General features: G+C 42.8%; 1 protein-coding gene across 1 annotated transcript in view; it reads left to right on the plus strand.

The window, feature by feature from the left end:
* The window catches only part of zranb1a (zinc finger, RAN-binding domain containing 1a), a 30,378-nt gene that overhangs the window by 3,171 nt on the left and 3,994 nt on the right, over positions 1-23,213 (plus strand). The window contains exons 4-10 of the mRNA XM_080747018.1: positions 4,997-5,184; positions 9,444-9,597; positions 11,510-11,581; positions 14,118-14,316; positions 16,760-16,880; positions 18,608-18,737; positions 22,575-22,804. Of these exons, the coding sequence (XP_080603144.1) occupies positions 4,997-5,184; positions 9,444-9,597; positions 11,510-11,581; positions 14,118-14,316; positions 16,760-16,880; positions 18,608-18,737; positions 22,575-22,804 (1,094 nt within the window). The remainder of the gene's footprint in view (positions 1-4,996; positions 5,185-9,443; positions 9,598-11,509; positions 11,582-14,117; positions 14,317-16,759; positions 16,881-18,607; positions 18,738-22,574; positions 22,805-23,213) is intronic.

Raw genomic sequence — 23,213 nt, forward strand, 5'->3', positions numbered from 1 at the left:
ATTCAAGTTCCTCCATTTGCCACTGTGCAGATGGTGACCTCAGCCTCCATAGGTCTAGGCTGTGTGTGTAGTTGTATAAACCATTTGATATTTTGGTGACAGATGGCAACACTTCTGCTCTTGGCCTGCACACTCATCTATTGTTTAGACTCGAAACTGTAGAGTACACTTATGACAGAGCGTATTGTGTGCCCTTTTATTTGTAACTAAGACAACGGCTTGGCAAGGCCCGCCCTAACTGTAGTAGAATGTGAGAGGTTTCATTACACAGGCTGTTTGCTGGTGGAAGCTATCAGTAGCTGAGATCATTTGTCTCATGATCATTGGTGTGTGAATATTGTGCTAAAATCCAGCCCTATGAATGTGCATGCCGTTGCTGTCAGATAGAAACATATGTCCAAAGCCATAACCTTTAAGACAGGGGTCTTCAACGTTTTCAGGCCGGGGACCCCCAAACTGATGGGGAGATGGAGCAGTACAGGGACAAGTTACAGCGAGCAGGGTGGGCCGTACCACTACCATTTCTAAACATACTACTTATTAACTGAGAACCAATGTCAATAATATCAACAATCTGTCAATTGCATAGTAATCATGTATTCAAGCTATTCAAAATGGATAGAATCATGATTTATTTTTTAACATAAATGTAAAAAAAAAAAAAAAAAACATTTTTTGAAATCTTTTTTTTTTTAACGCAATAATTTCGCGGACCCCCTGCAGTACCTCCGCGGACCCCCTGTTGAAGACCCCTGCTTTAAGATAATGGGGAAAATATAAGATAACTAGACCTTACCCGTTTGAAGATATGTGCTCCAATATATGTGCAGAGTGTGGGTTATGGAGAAAGTAACTGTAACTGGTGCGTGCGTGAGAATATGTGGGGGCATCATAATGTAAGGAGCAGCCCATGGAGGGAGTGTATATTTTTTGATGGATAAAAATAATTTAACAGCTAAATTAGGTGAATAGAAGTATGAGGATGTATGCGCTTGCTCTACATAATTTTGCCATACCCGTCGGAAGATAAGACACAAATGCACCCGGTGCATGAGTGACCCGTGCATGCAGGCAAACCACATGAGAGAGAGAGAGAGAGAGAGAGACACTGCAACATTCCTAACTGTGAGATTGGTGGGTGTGGGGTTACAGATCCCATGGCCTGGAGGAACGGACCGTTGCCCTGACAACAGGCTGAAGTTGTGTTGAACAGAAGTGGTCTAAAAACGCTAATTAATAGCTTGAATTTGGTAAAAATGGAAATCAAGCTCCGTCAGCGTCTGTATAATGCTAATGGCCAATGCCATGTGAAAATTGGGATCAGTTGCTGAAGAGATAAAGGTGGAAATGCATTGTGACTGACCTACTGACTGACTGACTGACTGACTGACCTCTCTCTAAAATTATATAATGGATGGGGAAAATAACCTGTGTTCCACTAGATGTAGTTATTATTTTGTCACAATCGCTTGTTGATACGCTTAATGATTAAATATTTAACACCCACAGACACACTTTACCACTTTCAACCGTGGCACCCCTTATTTTAGGCATATCATTGTCCTTAACGGGGATAAAATAAAAAAAAACAATTTACTAGTTAAAAGATGTTTCCAAAGATACATCGCGTTCCATAATGTAGTGAGCTTGTAGATCTATTTCTTACTGTCCTACTGTGAAGTTTAAAATGGGGTATACATTTATGTGATAATATTAAATTATGAAATATGAACAAACATGCAATGTGCCTGAGTGACAGTGTGTGGGGGGGAAAGCTGAATGGGATAGTAGGAATATGATCCAGTCTCCACCAAACCCCTGGGGTATCGGCACTGTGAGCATCTTTTCAGGCAGTGAGAGTGTCTGTGAGTGAGAGTGTTTTCCTGGCTGGTGGGGATGAATGGACCGTCTGGGCAGCAGAGCGAGAGTGGAGCCCCTGGATCTGAGGCTCCCCCTGGCTCCCCGTCAACAGTCCTTGTAAACAGTGGTGTCTATGTGCTGAGCCAAGCAAGCCAGCAGGCAAAAATAGCCTTGACAAGACATGAGCACCAGTCCCCGTCCCCCCGTCCACCCCCCCTTAAAAGAAAAGAAAACCAGTGCATGTGATCAGAGTCCTCCTGACCTTCACACGATTCCTCTCCCTCCTGCCTCTGCCTGTTTAGATTGTTTTGCTGCTAAGGAGGAGTAGAAAATATTATTCCAGGGGGAACAGACAGATGTACCAGTGAGGTTATTCACCTATGCCCTATATGATCTGCCTGACATAAGCCTTTTTATGGTTCATTAACAGCCTGCCTTATGACTTGCTGATGAACAGCCCTGGCCTCTTTGCTTTATCGGCTTCAGTTGTGCCATGGGATCTAATTTGTCTCAGTCATGTTGTACGCATTGCAGCCTTTGCAGGCCAGCTCTTCAAAGTGCGTCTGTGGTATTTGTTGATGGAGGAAGTGTCCGAGCCAGGCAGTCCATTATGGCCACGTCCAGTACTTCCTCTAGTCTCAGGACCTCGCCTCACGCTGCTCCACCGTTCCCCGCAGTTCATGTTTGATGTTGTTTCAGTGCTGCCCATCTGGGCCAAAACTGGATGATCCCATTGATTCTGTTTTTCCTCACAAGGAAATGGACACTGTTTGTTTAATATTGTTCTTTTGTTTCGACGAGCCAACAAAGACTGTAACTGAATACATTTTCCACTTGCGGAGAAAATTAGTCTTTTAAAAACATCAAAACATTATGCTGCTAACACTTTAATGCTGCTTTTTAAGCAAGCAGTGTTATATAATCGGAATTCAATGAGTCCACACTCGCAGCCCCCCCAAGATTAGGTTTGATAAAAGAGCTCTGTCGTTCATATTGGACTTGAAGTTATTGTGTTGATAACAGTGGTGGACATAGTACTCAACCCCAGTACTTGAGTCAAGTTATACTCCTGGACAAATATTACTCAACTACTAGTCAAATTTGTACTTGATTTAAAGTAGGCCTACCGGAGTGCTTGCTTTTAAAAATACTTAAAGTATTCTAAAGTACATGCTTTTAAAAAATCGAAGATTTTCTATTGAGAACTGAATTGAGAACATAAATAGCAATTAACATTGTTTAGAGTTCAGCCCATTCAAACCCCTCTTAATTTCAAATTCTGTGGTTTGAAGATATTATCAATGGTACGTTTTGGTTTCATATCTATGGTTCCATTTTGTTAATCTTTTCTCTTCGAAGAGTGATATTAAAGGGAGCAAAGTTGTGGTTTTGCTACCCCCCCCCCCCTCCTTTTTTTTCAACATCACCGTCACGTAATCGCAAATACATACATATTCATAGTTGTAAAGCAGCTTACCAAAGTTTTCTGAGAGAAGAAAAAAAAAGCTTTACTATTTATGTCCATTCCTTATGTGAATGATCAGTTATTTTCTATTAGCATTGCAAAGTTTTGCACATTTTGTCAAGCCGTAAGACTGGACAAAATAAGACTGGCTTCGACTTGTAATATGCTACACAGGTTTTTTGATGAATAACAGTTATAATAACAAAGCACTGTAGAACTAGTAGAATGAAAGACATTTTTTGTTTATCAAATCAAATGGTCAGAAATAACAGGATAATGCATAGATTTCAAATAAGGCCAAACAGATCTATTGCATTCACTGTTTACTGTGCATGGTCACGACGGAGACCATTCATGCTTACTGTCGTGTGTGTAGTAGTCACCCCCCAAAGGTCTGTTCTGAGCCAGGAAAAACCCTGATCTCGTATGCTGAAATGTTCCACCCACTAATCCGTCCACACACAAGTAAAGCTTGCTCTGTCCTTCACCTTTTCATGCAAGATCTACAACATAGCATTGGTTATATGTAGCCTAACCTTAAGTCCTATTGTCAGCCCGCGGAAATGTTTGCCAAATGTCACCTGGCGTGGTTAAAGTCACTGGACATTCTTGAAATGTTCCAGCCCAGGTCCTCCGAAGGCAATGCATTAGAGCTCTCTACTTCCCTGCCAGAGAATGTACTCTCTGGGAATCTGTTAAAATTAGCCATGCGCTTCCGGGTTCTCCGCACAACCTCCTCCGCCTCTGATTTCAGTCATAACAGATGTTGGGACTCCAGACTCTGGAGGAAGCGGAGTGGGGCAGTGAACGTGGTCCAAACTGTCCCCCGTCTGACACAGCTCTCTGGTAGATGTTTTTTTTTAGCAGCTACGTTGTGTTCTGCCTTTTTCGGCTTTGCAGTCCCATGATAGGGTGATAACTAGTCACCCTGGGTCAGCTAGTAAATGCATGTTTGACCCAGAGAGGTCATGACTGAGTTATGGTTTGACGTTAGACGCTGGAGAACCCTGCTTGCTTGGTTTACAATGTTCAGCTCCGTCTCTGTGCTTGCTGGTAAGTAGTTATGTAAATACCACCGCAGAGTTTCATAGGCAAATTCAGATTAATTGCTAGCGACTAGGAGCAGTTTGATGTGTATTCGCGTTTGATGGACGCCTCTGTAGTGCTTTTAATGAACATGACAAGCTGTCCATTATGTCCCGCTTTTCATTAACAGCAGGCACACTGCAGCTGCTGGAGCACTTCCAAAATACCAGACTAATCCATCCCCGAGCATTTCTGTCTCAAAAAAAATAATAAAAAGAAATAAGGCAAAATTGCCTTGCAGATGCATTTAAAAAGCACACAGAGGTATTTGACAAAGCATGTTTTACCCATATTGTTTACCACACGGCCCGACATCTTGACGGCAATGCTTGCCTGTTTTCAGGCTAGCACCATGGAGCTGACAGGTGCTTAGCGTGAATCACTGTTTTCAGGGAATTACAGTGTTGTTCCTTGAGCGCAAACTGCAAACACCATGGTCATGTGTTGCCCTCACATTTATCAAATTTGACAGTCCGTTCAGTTATCATGTTAGTACTCTTCCGTCTTTTCCCCCCTTCAAGGCCACGGCCGCTTCTGCGCTCCTTGACCTTTTTGACCTCTCTCTCTCTCGCAACTGTGCTGCAGGCGTGGTAGAAGGCGACCTTACGGCTGTGGAAGCCTATAAATCCTCCGGCGGAGACATCGCCCGACAGCTCACCGCCGACGAAGTGCGCCTCCTCAGCCGGTCGTCTGCATTCGACGTGGGATTCACCCTGGTCCACCTGGCCATCCGCTTCCAGAGGCAGGACATGCTAGCTATCCTTCTCACTGAGGTAAGCTTGCCTACTCTACGGGAGAGGGGTGGGGGGGGGCTTTCCTTTCACCACTGCCCTAGAAAGGGATTAGGAACTCAAAAATGCACAGTACCCATACAGTATTCGATGAAGCCTGATTTATACTCCGTTGTGCGCCGTGCATTACACCGGAAATTGCAGATCTACAAACTCACAAGGCGCCACATTGTGACGCATTTGTAGATTGTAGATCGGCAATTTTCAGTGCACGACACGATCCGCCACCAAGTATAACTCTCAGGCTTAATGCCGCCTCCTTTGAGGAACTAAGAAGCGTGAATATACTCTGAGCCGATTTTAAAAGGCAGTCCGTTCACTCAACCACCCCCAAACACACTTGACGCACAGGCTCAGCTAAAAACTCATATCAGCAGAATGCATAACGGCATTAAGATGCAAATTCCCCCTCCATTTATGATTATGTTTGCGCAGTGAAAAATATATTATTATAATTTTTCTGTAAACCTGTTTGGAGATCATTTGATAATGTAAAACCGAATTACAGTATCTGGTTTGGTCATAGTATCGAAGAAGTCTGGACCACTCCTGAATTTCACTGTTGTTTCTCGTGTCTCTCTTTACAGTACATAAGGCCTATCACTGTCAAGACCAGCAGAGACAATATATAGCTGATATAATGGCTATAATTGCAGGGGAAGTGTACTTTGAGGATTAGGGCCAGGATTAGCCAAGATGCACTCCTGCCATTGGTTCTCAGTGGACGTGATGCCACAGAGCTCATGTGGCACGCAGTGAGAGAGGGCAGGCAGTGATTAGGGATGACACGGAAGGCCACACACAAGCACACAAGTGACTGTGGCAGCAGGACCGAGATGAAAGCCTGGCTGTTACTCTATGCTGTGTGGTCATAGAATAACTACTGTTCTGGTACTAAGATGTCATTCTGCGAACAACATAACACATCTTGCATGGTTGTGTAACACATAATCATACTTATACTCAACTGTAGACATACGCCCGATTTATGTATCGTCGTTTGGCCAAGCTGCCCGTTGAAAAAAGAAGATCCGTGAAGCTTGAGCTAACATCAATCACCAGCCAAATACTGGTAAAATCATCCTGTTGCTTTCATATAAAAAAAAAAAAAGGTTTGTTGCTGCCATAAATCTTTCGGCTGACTTCAGGCATGTCTAGTCCATATATGGGTATATCTGTGTGGCAGCCACAGACCGAAAGGCAGACAGACACAGAACTTGATCTTCACATTTTAGTATAGACGGTTTAAGTGGTACTGAATTTGCAGCTCAACAAAAGGCGAATTTGGAAAATCATAGAATATATTCCATGTTGCTCCGATTTCCTCGTGGGAGACCTCAAACGGGTGTCCTGGAGTTGGATAATAATCCATGTCCACTTGGATCCATTGGACAGAATATCCGTTTCCGCGTCCAGCCGTCCACCTCGTTTCCACCACTAGTCCCACAGTATAAGGCTATTTCCTTTTTCGAAGCGGTGAAAGCCGCTTCCAATGAGTGGCTTTGTGTGTCCCATGCCCATATATGGTCATATCAGTCCAGAATGAACAGGTTTTTTCAAAAACAAAATGTGTGTTTCATGTCCATATATGGTCACCCCAGTCCAGAATGAACAGGTTTTATCAAAAACAAAATGTCTGTCACCTCATGTCCATATATGGTCATTCCAGTCCAGAATTAACAGGTTTTATCTGTCCTGTCGTCCAGAATATCAGTCCAGAATGAATAGGGTTTTTCAAAAACAAAATGTGTGTCCCATGTCCATATATGGTCATATCAGTCCAGAATGAACAGGTTTTATCTGTCCCGTACGTCCGTCGGTCCGTACGTATGTGTGTAGTGTCCATCCCGGTCTGATGATTGGATACTTTGTGGATTGGTCAAGCTTCACATGACAATTCGGCCCTCCAGATAAAATCATTAATTAATTCAGAATATAAAGAATGTATAGATCACAGAGTTCATAACTCTAGAACACATAGAATAAAAGTTCACCGCTTCACTTCGAACCGAGGTTTGATTTTTTATTTTCCAAAACAAAAGTGAAAGCTGGTTTTGTTCCGATATCGTGTCAGGTGACCTTCCGTTCCCCGGAAATAATTGGTGATCCATAAGCTAGCGAACAGCGCCATCCAGCGTCACTTTTCACCATTCATCCAATAGACTTGCACTATGTGCGTTTCACTTTGTGTGTGTCAGCCAAAAATGATACATTTACAACATACATACAAAGTAACTGACGTCACAGACAGAAGGGCCCATACAAGGAGATATGCATGTGTGTCATGTTTGCGCCTCTCACTTGGCACAGGCCTTCCAAAAGAATCTGTGGCTTGTTTGTTGTTTATTTTATTTGTATTTTTTGGGAGTCATGGCTGCCAGTTCCCATCTGATGTCACCAGGGAGTTGCGATTGTTCCAGACGGTACAGAATAACTGCTTGCTTACACAACATCTTCAGACTAGGACTCAAGTCTAAAATGAAGACTTTCTTTCCCCTGGACAAGACAATTACACGATCTCCCACCATGCAACAACCCATGAAATACATTGATGGATCCTGTTCTTTCCCCTTGAACTCAACTTTCTTCCAGGAAACAGTCTCTGGACTGAATTTCCACAGATGACTGAAGGCATGGCTCTGGTAGAAGATACCAAATAGGTACAACTCTTCATTGTAGGCAAATACTGAATTACCCCAGTATAAATCTGGAAGACGCTGTGTAGAAGGCGTGTTCAGCCAGCAGTTGGTCTCTGTGTCAAACACTCTGATGTAGTTGTAGTTCCCGCTGCTGTAGTTGTAGTTCCTGCTGTTGTAGTTCCTGCTGTTGTAGTTCTTGAGGCCCCCAAATACAAACATCTTTGTCCCGATAATGGTGGCAGAGTGACAAACTGAAGCAGGAGGTGGAGTGCCTCTGGTGAAAATTAAAGACCAGACCATCGTGCTGGTGTCAAACTTGTAGAGGTCATTAGTGTAGTCTTTAGTGTATCCTCCATGGATAAACATGACCTTCCCCAAGACACAGGCTGAGTGGTTTCTCCTCCCCTCTGGAACAGCTCCATAAACCCTTGGTTTCAACCATACGTGGGTATCGACATCATATGCATAAAGCGAGTTGAGGCGAGGCCAGCCTCCCCAGATGTAGACCGTTTCTTCTATCAGCACAGCTGTGTGGCCCCAGCGAACCTCAAGGTCTCTTCCAGCTGTCGCCGGAGGCAACTTCGTCCAGCGCAAGGAGGCTGTGTTGAAGATACTCACACCAATCTGAGCTTCGTCACTGTAGCAGTCCCCTCCGAAGACATACACTTTGTGCTCCACTGCAACAGCGGCATAGTACTTAGTATCTTTTGGTCCTCCTCTTGGATGCAGTGCCCAGCAGAACATTTATCACACCGTAGTTTTACACTTTGTTCTATGAGAATCTACAGTCGATGAGTTGGGTTTTAGCCAGTCAAGGAAGTCAATGACTTGTTGATAGCAGTCACAATTAGTTTAATTGTTCAGCTACACAGCACAGAGCAGACGGTGTGTTCAGCCGCACAGCAGACAGTGTTTTCAGAAGTGTTGACAGGCGGTTCCGTTGGTAAAAGTTGCTGAATGACATTGTGTTTGTTTTGATGATTCATTTTAGGACATGGATTTGATGACCACGTTGTGATGTCATTAGTGTGGTTGCCGTAACAGGGCAACCAGACTATAGTAGTTGTCCGACTTTATTCTTTCTTTACATCCTTCCGGATAAACTTTATTTTGCCGCGCTACTCCTCACACAGATTTTTGAAGCGGTGAAAGCCGCTTCCAAGGTGTGGCGTTGTCTGTCCCATACCTGTCCTGTGCATCTCTGCACTGTGAATGGTTAGTTTTGGCTGTCCCGTACATGTCCCGTGCATGTCCAGAATGAAGAATTGAGGATTGGCCAAGCTTCACATGACAATTTGTCTCTCCAGACAAAATCATTCATTCAGAACCGTTCAGAACTAGAACTAAAGCTCATAGAAAGTATAGATCACAGAATGTATAGATCTAGAACACATAGAATACAAATTCACCGCTTCACTTCGAACCGAGGTTTGATTTTTCAAAAATAGCTGATCTACAAGCTCATGAGCTTGTATATCAGCCTATTTTGAATAGCCACAGTATAAAATAATGGTTAAAGCGGTTACAAATCTAAAGTGACACAGATGCATTCCACAGTTCTGAATGGGATAGTCTAATGTTCTATGTCTGTCAACCACCCAGGTGAACCAGCAGGCAGCTAAGTGCATCCCCTCCATGGTGTGCCCTGAGCTGACGGAGCAGATCCGCAGGGAGATCGCAGCCTCGCTGCACCAGCGCAAGGGAGACTTCGCCTGCTACTTCCTCTCTGACCTGGTGACCTTCACCCTGCCTGCAGGTGACCACTCTGTCTAGGGCTGTCACAATTATTACATAATAATAATCGTCTAATCGTGATTATTTGACATTATCGCAATTATTTTGTCATAATCGTCAATGTTGAAAAATTTCAGAAATAGTGGAAATAGCAGATCTACAAGCTCACAACGCGTCGCATCGCGACGCGTTGTGAGCTTGTAGATCGGCTATTTCCACTATCAATGTTATTTTTTAAGTAGTAAGTTGTCAAATATGTCAGTAATGTATTTGTATATGTAGGCTATGTGTCATATCTACCATTATGCAACTTCAAAGCCTAAAAGCCAAACAGAAATGTAATTATCAACGACAAATACACAATTAAATCGTTAATCGCCAATTATCTGAGTGACAATTTATCATCATGTAAAATGTCATATTGTGACAGCCCTAACTCTGTCTACTCCCCACCACCTCGCCGCCCTTGGCTAAAATCATGTCTGATGCATGAAATAAAGCTCTAGAAAAGGGGTCTTGAACGTTTTCCAGGCAGAGAACCCCTTAACTCAGAGAGGGAGATGAAGCAGCTACATGTTATATTCAGGTTAAATGTGTGTTTTCAGACATTTAACCACTTAGCCCTCAATCCTTTTAAACTTGACCTTTGGCTCGGTACTTGGTTTTCTCCTTTGTTCCCCGTACACCAAACAAAACCTCATTGCCGAAAATTGTTGATCTGCTATTTTTGGCTAATGTTACCCCCCAGTATAGGGATGCGAGGGTTCAAGTTGTTAATGTAAAGAAAATAAAGTTGGTGGCCCCCCTGCAGTATCTCTGAGGACCCCTAGGCAGCCCGGACCCCCTGTTGAAGACCCCTGCTCTAGTAGAAGGACTCTATATTAATTTAGCTTCCATATGACTCAATAGTTACTGTGAGGAAAAAAAAGTACAGTAAATACGCAAAATGTGCTCCTCATTAGGCATCCTAATCAGAAACAAACATCCAGCAGCTTTTAATACAACACTGTCAGCCCACTAGCATGTCTAAACATCTGTGCTTTGTGTCCCTAAATGATGATTGATTTTAAACATTACGAAAGGAAAGGGTTTCCCAGCAGAGAAAAACAATGCATTTCTTCATATTGCTGCTGCACTGCTAAAATACATTCCTTGTGGCCTGCAGGTTTATATTCATGATTTAGTTTAGCGCTCATCTGTAGAATTTCCCTCAGAATGATATAAACGTGCAACATTTCGGCATGTGATCTCACTCAAGTGATTTTTCCTGTCCTTTTTTTCCCCCTTCCCACCGGGGCGTAGAAGGAATGCAGGCTTGCCTCCCAGTGCAGGGTCTCTGTGAAACGACAGTTCCTCGCCCCATGGCACAATGTCTTCATTGAAAACATGCACACTCTGCCTTTCAGAGCTGCTGGTTAGCGAGCGCTCTGCTAGCGAACACGCTGCCACTGCTAGGGTGAAAGATTATGCAGGGTTCATCAGAAGATTTGAACGTTTTGCCGTCATTGCCAAGTATTTCTCTTGCAGGCAGAACTTGGCCCCAGGCCAGCTACAGGGCTCTCTCTCTCTCTCTCTCTCTCACACTCTCGCTCTTTTTTCAACGTCAGTGTATGCACTATTGAGCCAGAGAATAGACACCAGTGTTCTGGCTTCTGTGTGTGTGTGTGTGTGTGTGTGTGTGTGTGTGTGTGTGTTGACAGTTCAATACACACAGAAACACAACATGCTGCACAGCGCTGATGTTTACAGTCAGCCATTGACGAAATGTCAACCGATGAATGGAATCACAAAAAAAAAAAAAAAAACCATTCCTACTGTGTGTGTGTCATTATCCATGGTTGTTTGTATGGCCTCTGGTGCACACACTGCCATTAGGCTGGGTTTATAATGACCATGGAAATTCAATGCCTTTCCTCATGTGTCTCTCGCTGCAGATATAGAGGACCTTCCCCCCGCTGTCCAGGAGAAACTGTTTGATGAGGTGTTGGATCGTGATGTACAGAAAGGTAATGGATATGTACTGTATGATATGTGTTTATTAATGGAATATGTTGTCACCACATGTCACTAACGTGCAACTTCAGCCAGTATTACGTGATGGTGTTGGGTGTAGAGCCAGACTCGTATATCGGTTAAATCAATATTATTGGCCGTTATATGACTTTGAAGACGACATTGGTATCTGCAATTATGCATGTGTCACGACTCGAACCTCTTTCGACCTGGCATCCCTAATGGCATCCCAATTGTTTTGAAAATGATATTTATATAATATTTCTCACAACTTGTCCCTTGTAGACCGGCTATTCTTGAAATGTTTTGAACGGGTCCACCTAGATATTTTTGTCCTGACCGCAGCACATGTTTTGAACTGTTTATTATAACGGAAGCCCTGTGATTTTGGATACTCGTGAGGCAAGGCGCTTTCCTCTGCCTGGCGAGAGCAAAAACATTTTCAACTCGGGCGCCTGGAAGCACTGCCAGGCGAGCGCCCAGGCGTTTTCTTTTTAAACGTTTGTTTATTGTATCATGTCAGAAGCATTCATTGCATAACAAAATATCATTGCATTGCCTCATACTGGAGAGCCCAATTATGAAAAAAAAAAAAAAAACAATTACATGACAGGTTTTTTCTCTTGTAAGACAAGAGTCTTAAGAGACTTAAAAGAAATAAGATACAAATAAAACAACAGCTGAAAAAAGGAACTTAAAAACAAACAAACACATCAATCAGCTGAACCATACACATAATCTTATAGGCGTTTTCATTTAAGAAGAAACCCCCTGTGGACTCAGGGCTTAAGTGGTTAAATAAAAATGTATTTATTTTGATCAAAAAGTAATTTCTGGTTATTTTTCGCTGATAAGTTAAAGGGTCTCAAATAGAAGCTTTAGCTTTGACAACATTTTGGTCCACCAGTGGTCTAGGACTCTCCAGAAACGAGATCATTTGTCTGAATCAGACACAGAAAATGTGTCTCTACTGTGTATACATGATGGTGTAGGATGTCTGTTCAGTGAGCTGGCTTTGTGTGGGAGTGGTGTGTGTCAGAGCCATCAGATAGGCTCAGCTAAAGAGAGGGAGAGAGAGACCCTCCGCTAGGAGCCGCAGTCTGCTGGGCCGTTGTTCTTCCATCATCAACCTGCTGTACTGTACCACCTGCTCCCACGCTAATTAGGCTAATTGAGCCTTCTCATTTTCCCTCCCACATAACTTGGTGTGTGTGTGTGTGTGTGTGTGTGTGTGTGTGTGTGTGTGTGTGTGTGTGTGTGTGTGTGTGTGTGTGTGTGTGTGTGTGTGTGTGTGTGTGTGTGTGTGTGTGTGTGTGTGTGTGTGTGTGTGTGTGTGTGTGTGTGTGTGTGTGTGTGTGTGTGTGTGTGTGTGTGTGTGTGCGCACGCTCACAGCTTGTCGTAGGTCTCTGGAGGTGTCTTATGACCCATTTACGTAAGGCTCTGCAAATTGGGTTCCAAGGGCAGGGGTGTCACAAGGGGGGGGGGGGAGTGGGACTGAGTTACTAGGGCCCAAGGTGGAGGGGCCTTAACTATTTTATACTTTAGCTATTGAAAAATAGAAGATATACAAGCTCACAGCAAGCTTGTAGATCTGCTATTTTTGAAACGTCGTGAAAATGTGTGCGAACATTTGTAACTCAAATTTTGCTTCTGGGGCCGGGGGTCCCTGGAACTAAATATTTTGAGATGGGGGTCCGTGGCCAAATACATATCATTTTTGGGGGTCCTTCACATGAAAATATTTGAGCACCACTGACATAGAAACATTTAAAAAAAAAACCTTAGAAGGATTTGAAATATTCAGACTCCGCACACATTTTCAAGATTTTTCAAAAATAGCAGATCTACAAGCTCGCTGGGAGCTTGTATATCTGCTATTTTTCAATAGTTAAAGCACAAAATGTGAGTGAAGCCTTGTACCCAGGGCCCAGAATTTGGTGTGACGCCCCTGCCAAGGGATAGGTGCTCCACATTGTTCTTAGAAGTGCTGAGGAATGAGTTACAGAATTATCGCTGACCACGTTGCCATTTGTCTCTTCTTCGACGACCATCTTGTCTCTCTCTAACTCGCTGTTATCTTATTATTATTATGCCATGCACCACCAGTGGTCCACGGACCACTGGTGGTGCATGGCATAATTACAGCTGGTGCTCCATGGGGAAAATGGACATAGTGTATTATAGCTTTACGGTGTCTGATGTACTTTGCTGCGTGCAGTGTTGGGCGATGATAATTGGCGGTTTATCGAATTGTGAGCTAGTAGATCGTCTATTTTCGGTGCATGACAACGGCACGCAGCTGTGTATAAATTCTGGCTTTAGGATCATTCATGGTATATTTAGTATAAAATAAAATAAATAAATAAATCCCATCATCATTATTATACACACACACACACACAGTGGGGTGCTCCTTGAGACTTAATATGCTTTTGGTCCAGAGCTCAAAGTGTGTTAAGAACCACTGCTCTCACTAAACCCTGTTCCTACTGTGTGTCTCCATCTCTTTCTCCCTTTCCTCTGCGCAGAGCTAGAAGAAGAGTCTCCTGTCATCAACTGGTCCCTGGAGCTGGGCACACGCTTGGACAGTCGGCTGTACGCCCTGTGGAACCGCACGGCGGGGGACTGCCTGCTGGACTCGGTGCTGCAGGCCACCTGGGGCATCTATGACAAAGACTCTGTCCTCCGCAAAACCCTCCATGATAGCCTGCACGACTGCTCGCACTGGTGAGAGACCTTGGCAAGGCCCCCCTGTGGTCAGGATAAGCATGGATTTGTGGACTGGATGACTGCTAGAAGTGGAATAGCCATTTAGCCACTTAAGCCCTGGGCCAATATACTTAACACTGTATAGCGCAGGGGTCTTCAACGTTTTCAGGCCAAGGACCCCTTAGTTGAGAGAGAGATGAAGCAGGGACCCCACAATCTTAGTTTCATTGTTTGACAGCACAATCAACAGTTTATTTTGGATTAATGTTAATGTGTGTTTTCAGATTCAGATATTTAACCGCTTGAACCGTCAATACTTAATAAACTTGACCTTTCACTTTGCTTAGTCTGCTCTTTTCCCCCTCCAAAGCTCTTTGCCAAAAATAGCCAATCTACAAGCTCACAACGCCTCACAGCTGTGAGCTTGTAGATCTGCTATTATTTTGGCTCGTTCGCAGAATATGGACGCTAGGGTTCAAGTGGTTAATATAAAAAAGGAGAAAAAGGTTTCTATCACTCAAAGATTTGGAGGACCCCCTGGCCTGTAGTAACTCTTGAGGACCCCCTAGGGGTCCCAGACCCCCTGTTGAAGACCCCTGCTGTATAGCGTAAGAAAGAGGTGATCTGCAGTACAAGCTCACAACCGCGTTGCGACCTTGTAAATCAGCTGTTTTGGAAAATGTTTAAACTTTTTGACATTTGAGGACTTTTTTTGAGATTTGTGTAAATGTAATGCCCAACATTATGGACGCCAGGTTGAAAGTAATACGACTACAATTTAAAAACGTAACTAGGGGTGCAAACACTGCGTGTAGCTGCTTCCTCTTTGTTATGTATCTGTCCGTTCCTGATATATTTATTACCGTGACCTTGTTCACCCAAACGTCAATGTCTGCAGGGCAGCTTAGCGATCATTCCTGCCAAGATGAATTGGTTCACCACTTCACACAGGCAATTGTGGTAAAAAAAAAAAAAAAAAAAGGATACACAGAGCGAAGTGATTATCACAAATTGAGTACTTACAAGGGTTTTATTTGTCACTCATACAGGCACAAGCAGTGAAATCCTGGTGCTTGCCTGCCACACACGCATGCAGGCAGGGTAATGAGATGTATCCAGGACCTTTTTGATAGAAACAAGCATGTAATGTGTCATAAGCTACAGCCAGCTTTCCGTTTTGTTTGAACACTTTGGACAGACTGACAGTGCCTTATACTAGCTACAGTACGTAGTCACAGCTGATTGATTGACATCGTTTGACATCTTCGTTGACAAAATGCATATATGCAAACATACAGTATATTTGTACATGTCTGTCAATGGATAAAATCCAGTAATGTTAAATGTTATTACATCCTGTAGCCAGTCTTTAGCAAAAACAATGTCTTTGGCATTTGTGATAGACATATATAGTGTTTTGCTCAATATGTATATTAGACATACACAGAGTGTGGCTACTGTGTATAAAAGTGATGTCATAAATGAGTCGTGCCACCATGCCGCTTGTTGTCATGCTGTAAAGTTTAGAAGATTTGCCGAACCTCATACATTTGCATGCATGCATGCCACGTGCACAGTCAAATACAGCAGATTCAGGTACGCTGTAAACGAGGGCTAATCTTTGTGTACAACATGTACGTCTCTATGACGTTTGTTGTGTGGGTATTGCTAGGCTTCTCGTAATTATTACATATTCGCCTAATTGCAATTATCTGAGATTTTTTTACATAATCGTCATAATCATTCCCATGTTGAACATTTTTAATATTTCAGTGGAAATAGCAGATCTACAGTACAAGCTCAAAACACATTTTGAGCTTGCAGATCGGCTATTTCCAGTACTAATTCTTTTTTTCATATTGTAAGTTATCTGTCATATCTGCCCTTTGTACCTTTTGTTTACGACGCCAAAGAGCCAAAACAGAAAAGTAATTCTTATTCATAATGTTCAGTGACCCAAAACGCAATTAAATTGTAATTATTTGAGCGACAGTCGTCAATACAAAATGTCATAATAGTGACATTGCGTGTAGGGCTGTCACGATTATTACATTTGACATGACGATTAATTGTCACTCAAATAATAGCGATTAACAATTTAATTGTGTTTCTGTCATTGACAATTACGTTCCTGTTTGGCTTGTAGGCTTTGAAGTTGCACATGGCAGATATGACACATAACCTAAATATACAAAGAAATTACTTGGAATGTTTGACAACTTTATACTTGAAAAAGAACCTTGATAGTGGAAATAGACGATCTACAAGCTCACATCACGACGCATTGTGAGCTTGTAGATCTCCTATTTCCACTATTTTTGAAAATGTTATGAACATTTTTCAACATTTATGATACAACGATTATGATAGAAATTGCGATTATGTAAAATAATGGCCATTATACGATTATGTAATAATTGTGACGGCCCTAATTGCGTGTGTGTGTGTGTGCTCCGTGCAGGTTCTACACACGCTGGAAGGAGTGGGAGTCGTGGTACTCGCAGAGCTTCGGCCTGCACTTCTCCCTGAGAGAGGAGCAGTGGCAGGAGGACTGGACCTTCATCCTATCCCTGGCCAGCCAGGTAATTATGGACCCTGGTCCCCTCTTCTTTCCCCCCCGCAATTCAAAATGAGTTCAGGGAACGGACAAAATGTGTTGCTGGCGACGAGTGTGATCTAATGGCCAGGGCTCGTCGTATGGGCTTGTTGGGGCGATGGGGACATAATGGGACTTGGATCTCTGAGGAAATTAAACAATTATGTAGGTGGAAATCCCTGTGGAGCCATTAAAGGAAACAATACATTATTCGTATTTATATATATGCGCTATCTAGCCTATCACAATGTGCTGTGACTGTGTGCTAGTAGATCAGCTATTTTTTGCTGTGCAACACCTTCATACAAAGAAGCATAAAATATGGCTTAAGGATAGACTTGAGGAAAAGGAAGCCAGGGAGAGAAAAATAAGTCGGTGCCAGGGATGAAAGTTAAAACATTTGTGCAAGCGAGTAGAGGAGAGCATAAGGACACAGGGATTTTAGAAGAGCAAAAGAAAGGGGGAGGGAGAGGACTCAAGGAGCACAGGAATATCACGAGCAATCAAGAATGGATCGCTAAAACTTTTGGCGCTTTGTAGCAGCCGAGAGACGGAGACAAGAGGAGAGGACAGAAGTGATCAAGCTAGATCCTGTAAGATGTAGCTGCAGCCTGATGGCTCATCTGGCCTACTGGCAAGCCTGCTGACGCAGCGCTCCTTCCCAGCATGTGACCCAGGGATTTACAGGCATTTAGATGGTGCAAAGCACTCCCAACAGCAGTACAAACAAAAACCCTACAAAGCTGCCACGCGATTACTATGACAGGCCTCAGCTGCCAAGGAGAGACGTGATCCCGGGGACGGGATCCAACCCCTTCATGTTCCTCGTGTAGTGTACGTCGATTACTTTGAAGCCCCTCTCAAAGCATTATTTATGTTTATCTGAGCTGTGCAGTTACGTTTGAAAGGTTATTCTGTTTGCAGCATTTGTTGCTTTATGACAGGGCGCAGTTGAGAGACGGGGAAAACTGATGTGGTGGGGTGAACACGTGATGTAGACGCCTCATTTAAAAATCTGAAAAAATAGGAGGGTTACATTGTTGTAAGACTAGTGAAGACAAAGACGTGGAAGATGTTCTATAGTCCAAAAAGGAGGAAAGCACCTATAATCAAAAGAAAATGATTCCAATCTGCACTCTTTCAAAAGGTTAAAAAGGCTACATCATAATTGAACAGGTACAACATGCCAACGTGTTTAGGTCTCAAGTGGACTTCTTCAGGGATCCAAGTAGCTCTGATGAAGGCCACTTGAATTCAAACATTTTAACCTTTTTGATTACTTATACCTCACTCATTATCAGAGAATCTGTATTTCAAAATTAACATTATGGTCTGTGTACACCCCCCTCAAACCACCCCAGTTATGTAACAGGATGACTGTTGTAATTGTTGTCCCATTAGCAGGTTTTAGTTTTTAATCCAAATGTTGAAAAACTATACCAATGATAGAAGGATATTGTATCAACCAAAAAAAATCATCTGTGTCATTTTAGATTTTAGCCATATGTTATATGTTGGCTCTTTTGCTTCTGGGGGTCCCTAGCACACAATATTTTGAGATGAAGGTCCGTGACATTGGGGGTCCTTGAAAAAGGTTTGAGCAAAGGTTTGAGTACCACTGATATAGAAACATAGTTTTTCAGAACACTGTTTTTAATGGGTTAACACTCCAACCATCCTGTTTGGGATGATGTTGTCTTTTTCCCACCACAGCCCGGGGCCAGCCTGGAGCAGACCCACATCTTCGTCCTTGCACACATCCTTCGCAGACCCATCATAGTCTACGGGGTGAAATACTACAAGAGTTTCCGCGGGGAGACGCTAGGCTACACTCGCTTTCAAGGTGAGCCGCTTCAACCATTTTCAACCTTATGTATGTACAGCAGAGGTCTTCAACGTTTTCAGCCCAAGGACCCCTTAGTTGAGGGTTAGGGTTAGGGTTAACCAGGGACCCCCACTACATATTGTATAACATTGTGTTTGACAGCACTGTCATCATGTTGGAGTAATGTGTATTTTCAGACATTTAACCACTTAGTCTGCTCTTCTTTTCCCTCTACAAACCTCTTTGCCAAAAATAGCTGATCTACAAGCTCACAACGTCTCGCGCTTTGAGGCGTTGTGAGCTTGTAGATCTGCTATTCTTTGTCTAATGTTCCACTCAGAATAGGGATGCTAGGGTTCAAGTGGTTCATGTAAAAAACATGATCATATCACACAAAGATTTGGCTGTAGTAACTCTTGAGGGCCCCCTAGGGGTCCTGGACCCCCTGTTGAAGACCCCTGATGTACAGTATCTACGTAGATGTATACTTTGCATTAACAAACTAAATCTGCAAAGTATCTAGTAACTGTCAACAAATTCTAGTGGAGTAAAAAAAAGTATAAAGGGTGATTTGTTTTATTGATTCCTTTTTTTATATATACAGTATATGCTTTTGTGTTTCTAAACCTGTAAAGCCTGTTGTGACTGTGAAAGGTGCTCTATGAATAAATTAACTTATGAGATGTAGTGGAGTAGAAGTATAAAGCTGTGGTTCTCAAACTTTTTTGACTGTAAACAACCCTTTCATCCACGGCACCCCTGAATCACAATGTTCATTTTTAGAATCTTACATCATATTGGAGAAACATCTGTTTCCATCAGAACTGACTGAAAATAACTTTATACTTGACGTTTAACCACTTGAACCCCAGCATCCCTATTCTGGGGGGAAGGTTCACCGAGAATAGCCGATCTACAAGCTCACAGTTGTGAGCTTGCCTTGTAGATCAGCTATTTTTTGGTGAAGAGAGTTGGCCATAGATGGAAAAATAACTCAAGTACAGTGCAAATCAGGTCTGTTTTTACTAATCATAGTTAAGTTATAATTATGTAGTGATATTGATAAATTCCAAATGTTATGAGATTATTCTGCGGCACCCCTAGACTGGCATCATGGCACTCTAGGGTGCCACGGCACCCACTTTGGGAAACCCTGGTATAAAGTATCAGTAAATGGAAATACTCGGGTAAAGTTTAAGTACAGAGCTTGACTAAATGTACTTCGTGGCTCCACCACTGCTCATTTAACATGCACAAAGGCCGATTTAGCTCACAGTTATGTGTTTGAGTGATGTTTGACAAGTCTATAAGCAACTCTGCAGACCTGTGAAAACCATTAACTCTGTTATTGAATGGCGGAATGGGGTTTTAACTAGATCCACCTGGACTGTAGCACGAGCGCGGCCCTCAATCATATCAGATGTGGTCTGCGGTTTATTTCTTTTTAGCTGAACGGTGATTCCTGCCAATAGCCTGTAGTATATCTGTCTCTGGAGACGCATAATAATCCCACGCACAAGTCCTGTATTAATCTACAAACTACACAGTAATGTTCTTTTAACTCTGAGAGGGAGCAAATGTACGCAAACGGACCCGTAAGGGCCCGTTTGCGTACATTTGCACCTTCAGCTACAAATATGCAAGAAAATAATATGTAAAAAAAAATGTTTTATCGATTCTATCGTATTGGCTTAAACCCAAGTTCAAGTCAATGGCAGACTACATACAGGCCATAAAGCAGCATGCAGTAATGACCAGACAGAGTGAGTGTGCCACGGAGTTGCGAGTTGTTGGCTCTAAGTCTGCATCGCAGGCTAATTGGACAGTGGTTTTCTTTTAGTAGTGTGTGTGTGTGTGTGTGCGCGTGTGCGTGCGTGCGTGGTGACTAGCAGGCCTACAGCAGGACGTTTGGGCCTGGCAACCATAGATGTATGAACGAACCAGTGTTGATTTCGTCGTCTACCCTTCTTCTAGGGCTGTCACGATTATGACATTTTACATGACGATTGATTCTCACTCAAATAATTGCGATTAACGTTGCACATGGGAGATATGACACCTATGACACCAAAACCTAAATATACAAAGAAATGAAGGACATATTTGACAACTTTACTCTTTAAAAAGAACATTGATAGTGTAAATAGCTGCTATTTACACTATTTTTTAAATGTTTGAACATATATAAACATTTTTCAACATGTAAACGATTATGATGATTATCACAAAATAATTGCGATTATGTCAAATTATTTTTGAGGTACTTTTTCTGGAGTATTTCAACATTTTTATACTTTTACTTCTACTCCACTACATTCATAGTCATACTTTGTGCTTTTTACTCCACTACAGTTATTAGAAAATGTACTTTGTAGATTTCGATAATTATTTAACTTTGGCTATTGTGCGCTTGTAGTTTGTCTTTTTTAAGATCATTTGTATATGATTTGAAAACCTGTGAACTGGGAAATTCTGGGTAATAGGTACTTTTACTTTTGGCAATACTTCTGAACTTTTAACTTCACACCGCTTTTTCTACGCCGCTTTTTCAGTTTTATTCTTCCTATGAGGGGCCAATGCATTTCAATGGGAATGGAGCTTTTTTTCCCCTTTTTGCAGAAATCCGGAGCAAATGGCAGCAAACCGCTCCGTTCCCATTGAAATGCATTGACAGAATCCACCCTCATAGGTAGAATAAAAGTGCAGTGTGACCGTGCCCTGAGAGGCAATAGTTTTACCACTACTGTCTGTCTGGTGGTGGGGGGATAGGGGAGCGAGGGGGCGGGTGTAGTCATGAAAAAAAGCAGGGCACTAGGCTGCACCGGGGGAGCACAGAGGCAGCTCTCACTCCTCAAGAGCTCACAATGGAGCAGTTGTTCTGGGCCGGCCGGGCCTGCAGCGCAGCCACTGTTGGTGCCCAGTCCAATACTAGATGGAGCTCTGCCCCCGAGCAGAGCTCACACACTGTGTAATTTGACTCTGGAACAGCACGGCTACATTTCCCTATGGGGGCGCTTGAGTGTCAAGAGACTCAGGCTTTTGTTGCAACGGTCTGCAATGGTTCCCAGCTGGACTGACGTGTGTTTGTGTGTCAGTGTTAGTTTTGTCAAATAAGACTATGAGGAAAAATGTTCTTCCACTTGGGGTGGGCGATATGGTGATAATTATCGTTGAGATGATACAATGTCTCCACGATATGCCTTTTCAGAGGTATCGTATATATCGTGATACAATTGAGGGAGCCTTGTGAAAAAATCCTGTTTAATCGTTAATACAAAGATTCATTGCAATTTAAACCTGCATTTTGGTCTAAATCAGTAGTTCTCAAACTTTAAAATGTCAAGGTCTCCACTTAACTCTGACAGTATACAAATGAAACCAAATGGACCTGTAAGGGTCCATTTGGTTTCATTTGTATACTGTCAGAGTTACATACTTGTAAAGTTCAATTTAGACCTCCCAAAAGGAACCCAGAGAGTCTAGTTCTTGTCAAGTAACCATAAAAACAAACATGAAAAAGAATCGTGATAAAATTGTGTATATCGTGATGCAGCTTGTGGTGTGTGGGTGTTGCACAATGAAAATAGTCAACCAACAAGTTCACAGCGCGTCACAGACACGTTGCTTGTGGATCAACTGTTTTCGGTAGCCGGTCTACTAATCGGGCATTACCATGTAATCACGGCCCACTAAAATACATTTTAGTCGACTAAATTGACTGTAGATTTAGTTGACTAAAATCTGGTGATATTTAGTAGACTAAAACTAAACATTTTAGTTTTAAAAGGCAAACTACAAAAGAATTTCTGTCAAAATGAACCGTGTGTGTGTATGTGTGTGTGTGTGTGTTTCTAGGTGTGTACCTGCCTCTGTTATGGGAGCAGAGCTTCTGCTGGAAGAGTCCCATCGCTCTGGGCTACACGCGGGGCCACTTCTCGGCCCTGGTGGCCATGGAGAACGACGGCTACGACAATCGCGGCGCGGGCGCCAACCTCAACACGGACGACGACGTCACCGTCACCTTCCTGCCGCTGGTGGACAGCGACAGGAAGCTGCTGCACATCCACTTCCTGTCCGCGCAAGAGGTAAGGGGAGCAATTAAGACGGCACGCTCGACGTCAAGCCCCTTAAAGCCGGGTTTATACAGATCACGGAGCATCGGCAATGTTTGTTAAGCCAGGGTGGTTTCCGTAACACGTTCTCATAACACTGTACTTACAGTTTTGAATGACTCCATAATCAAACGCAGAGCTGCTTGTTGTGACATTGTGGATTTATCCCAAGATTGTAGATTCAATGTTTTACACATGAAAACAAACATGTCATAGTATTTTGAAAAACCTTTTTAAAATGGTTCACCTAGCCGATCTACAAGCTTACAACGTGTCGATTTAGAGCAGCTATTTTCACTATTTTAAAATGTTTTTCAAAATATTGAAACATGACAAATAAGATTAGGCATAAAGGGTAAGCCAGCCCTGTGTCTCTCTGCTT

This window comes from Nannobrachium achirus, assembly GCF_963921795.1.
Source record: "Nannobrachium achirus genome assembly, chromosome: 18".
Classification (NCBI taxonomy): domain Eukaryota; kingdom Metazoa; phylum Chordata; class Actinopteri; order Myctophiformes; family Myctophidae; genus Nannobrachium; species Nannobrachium achirus.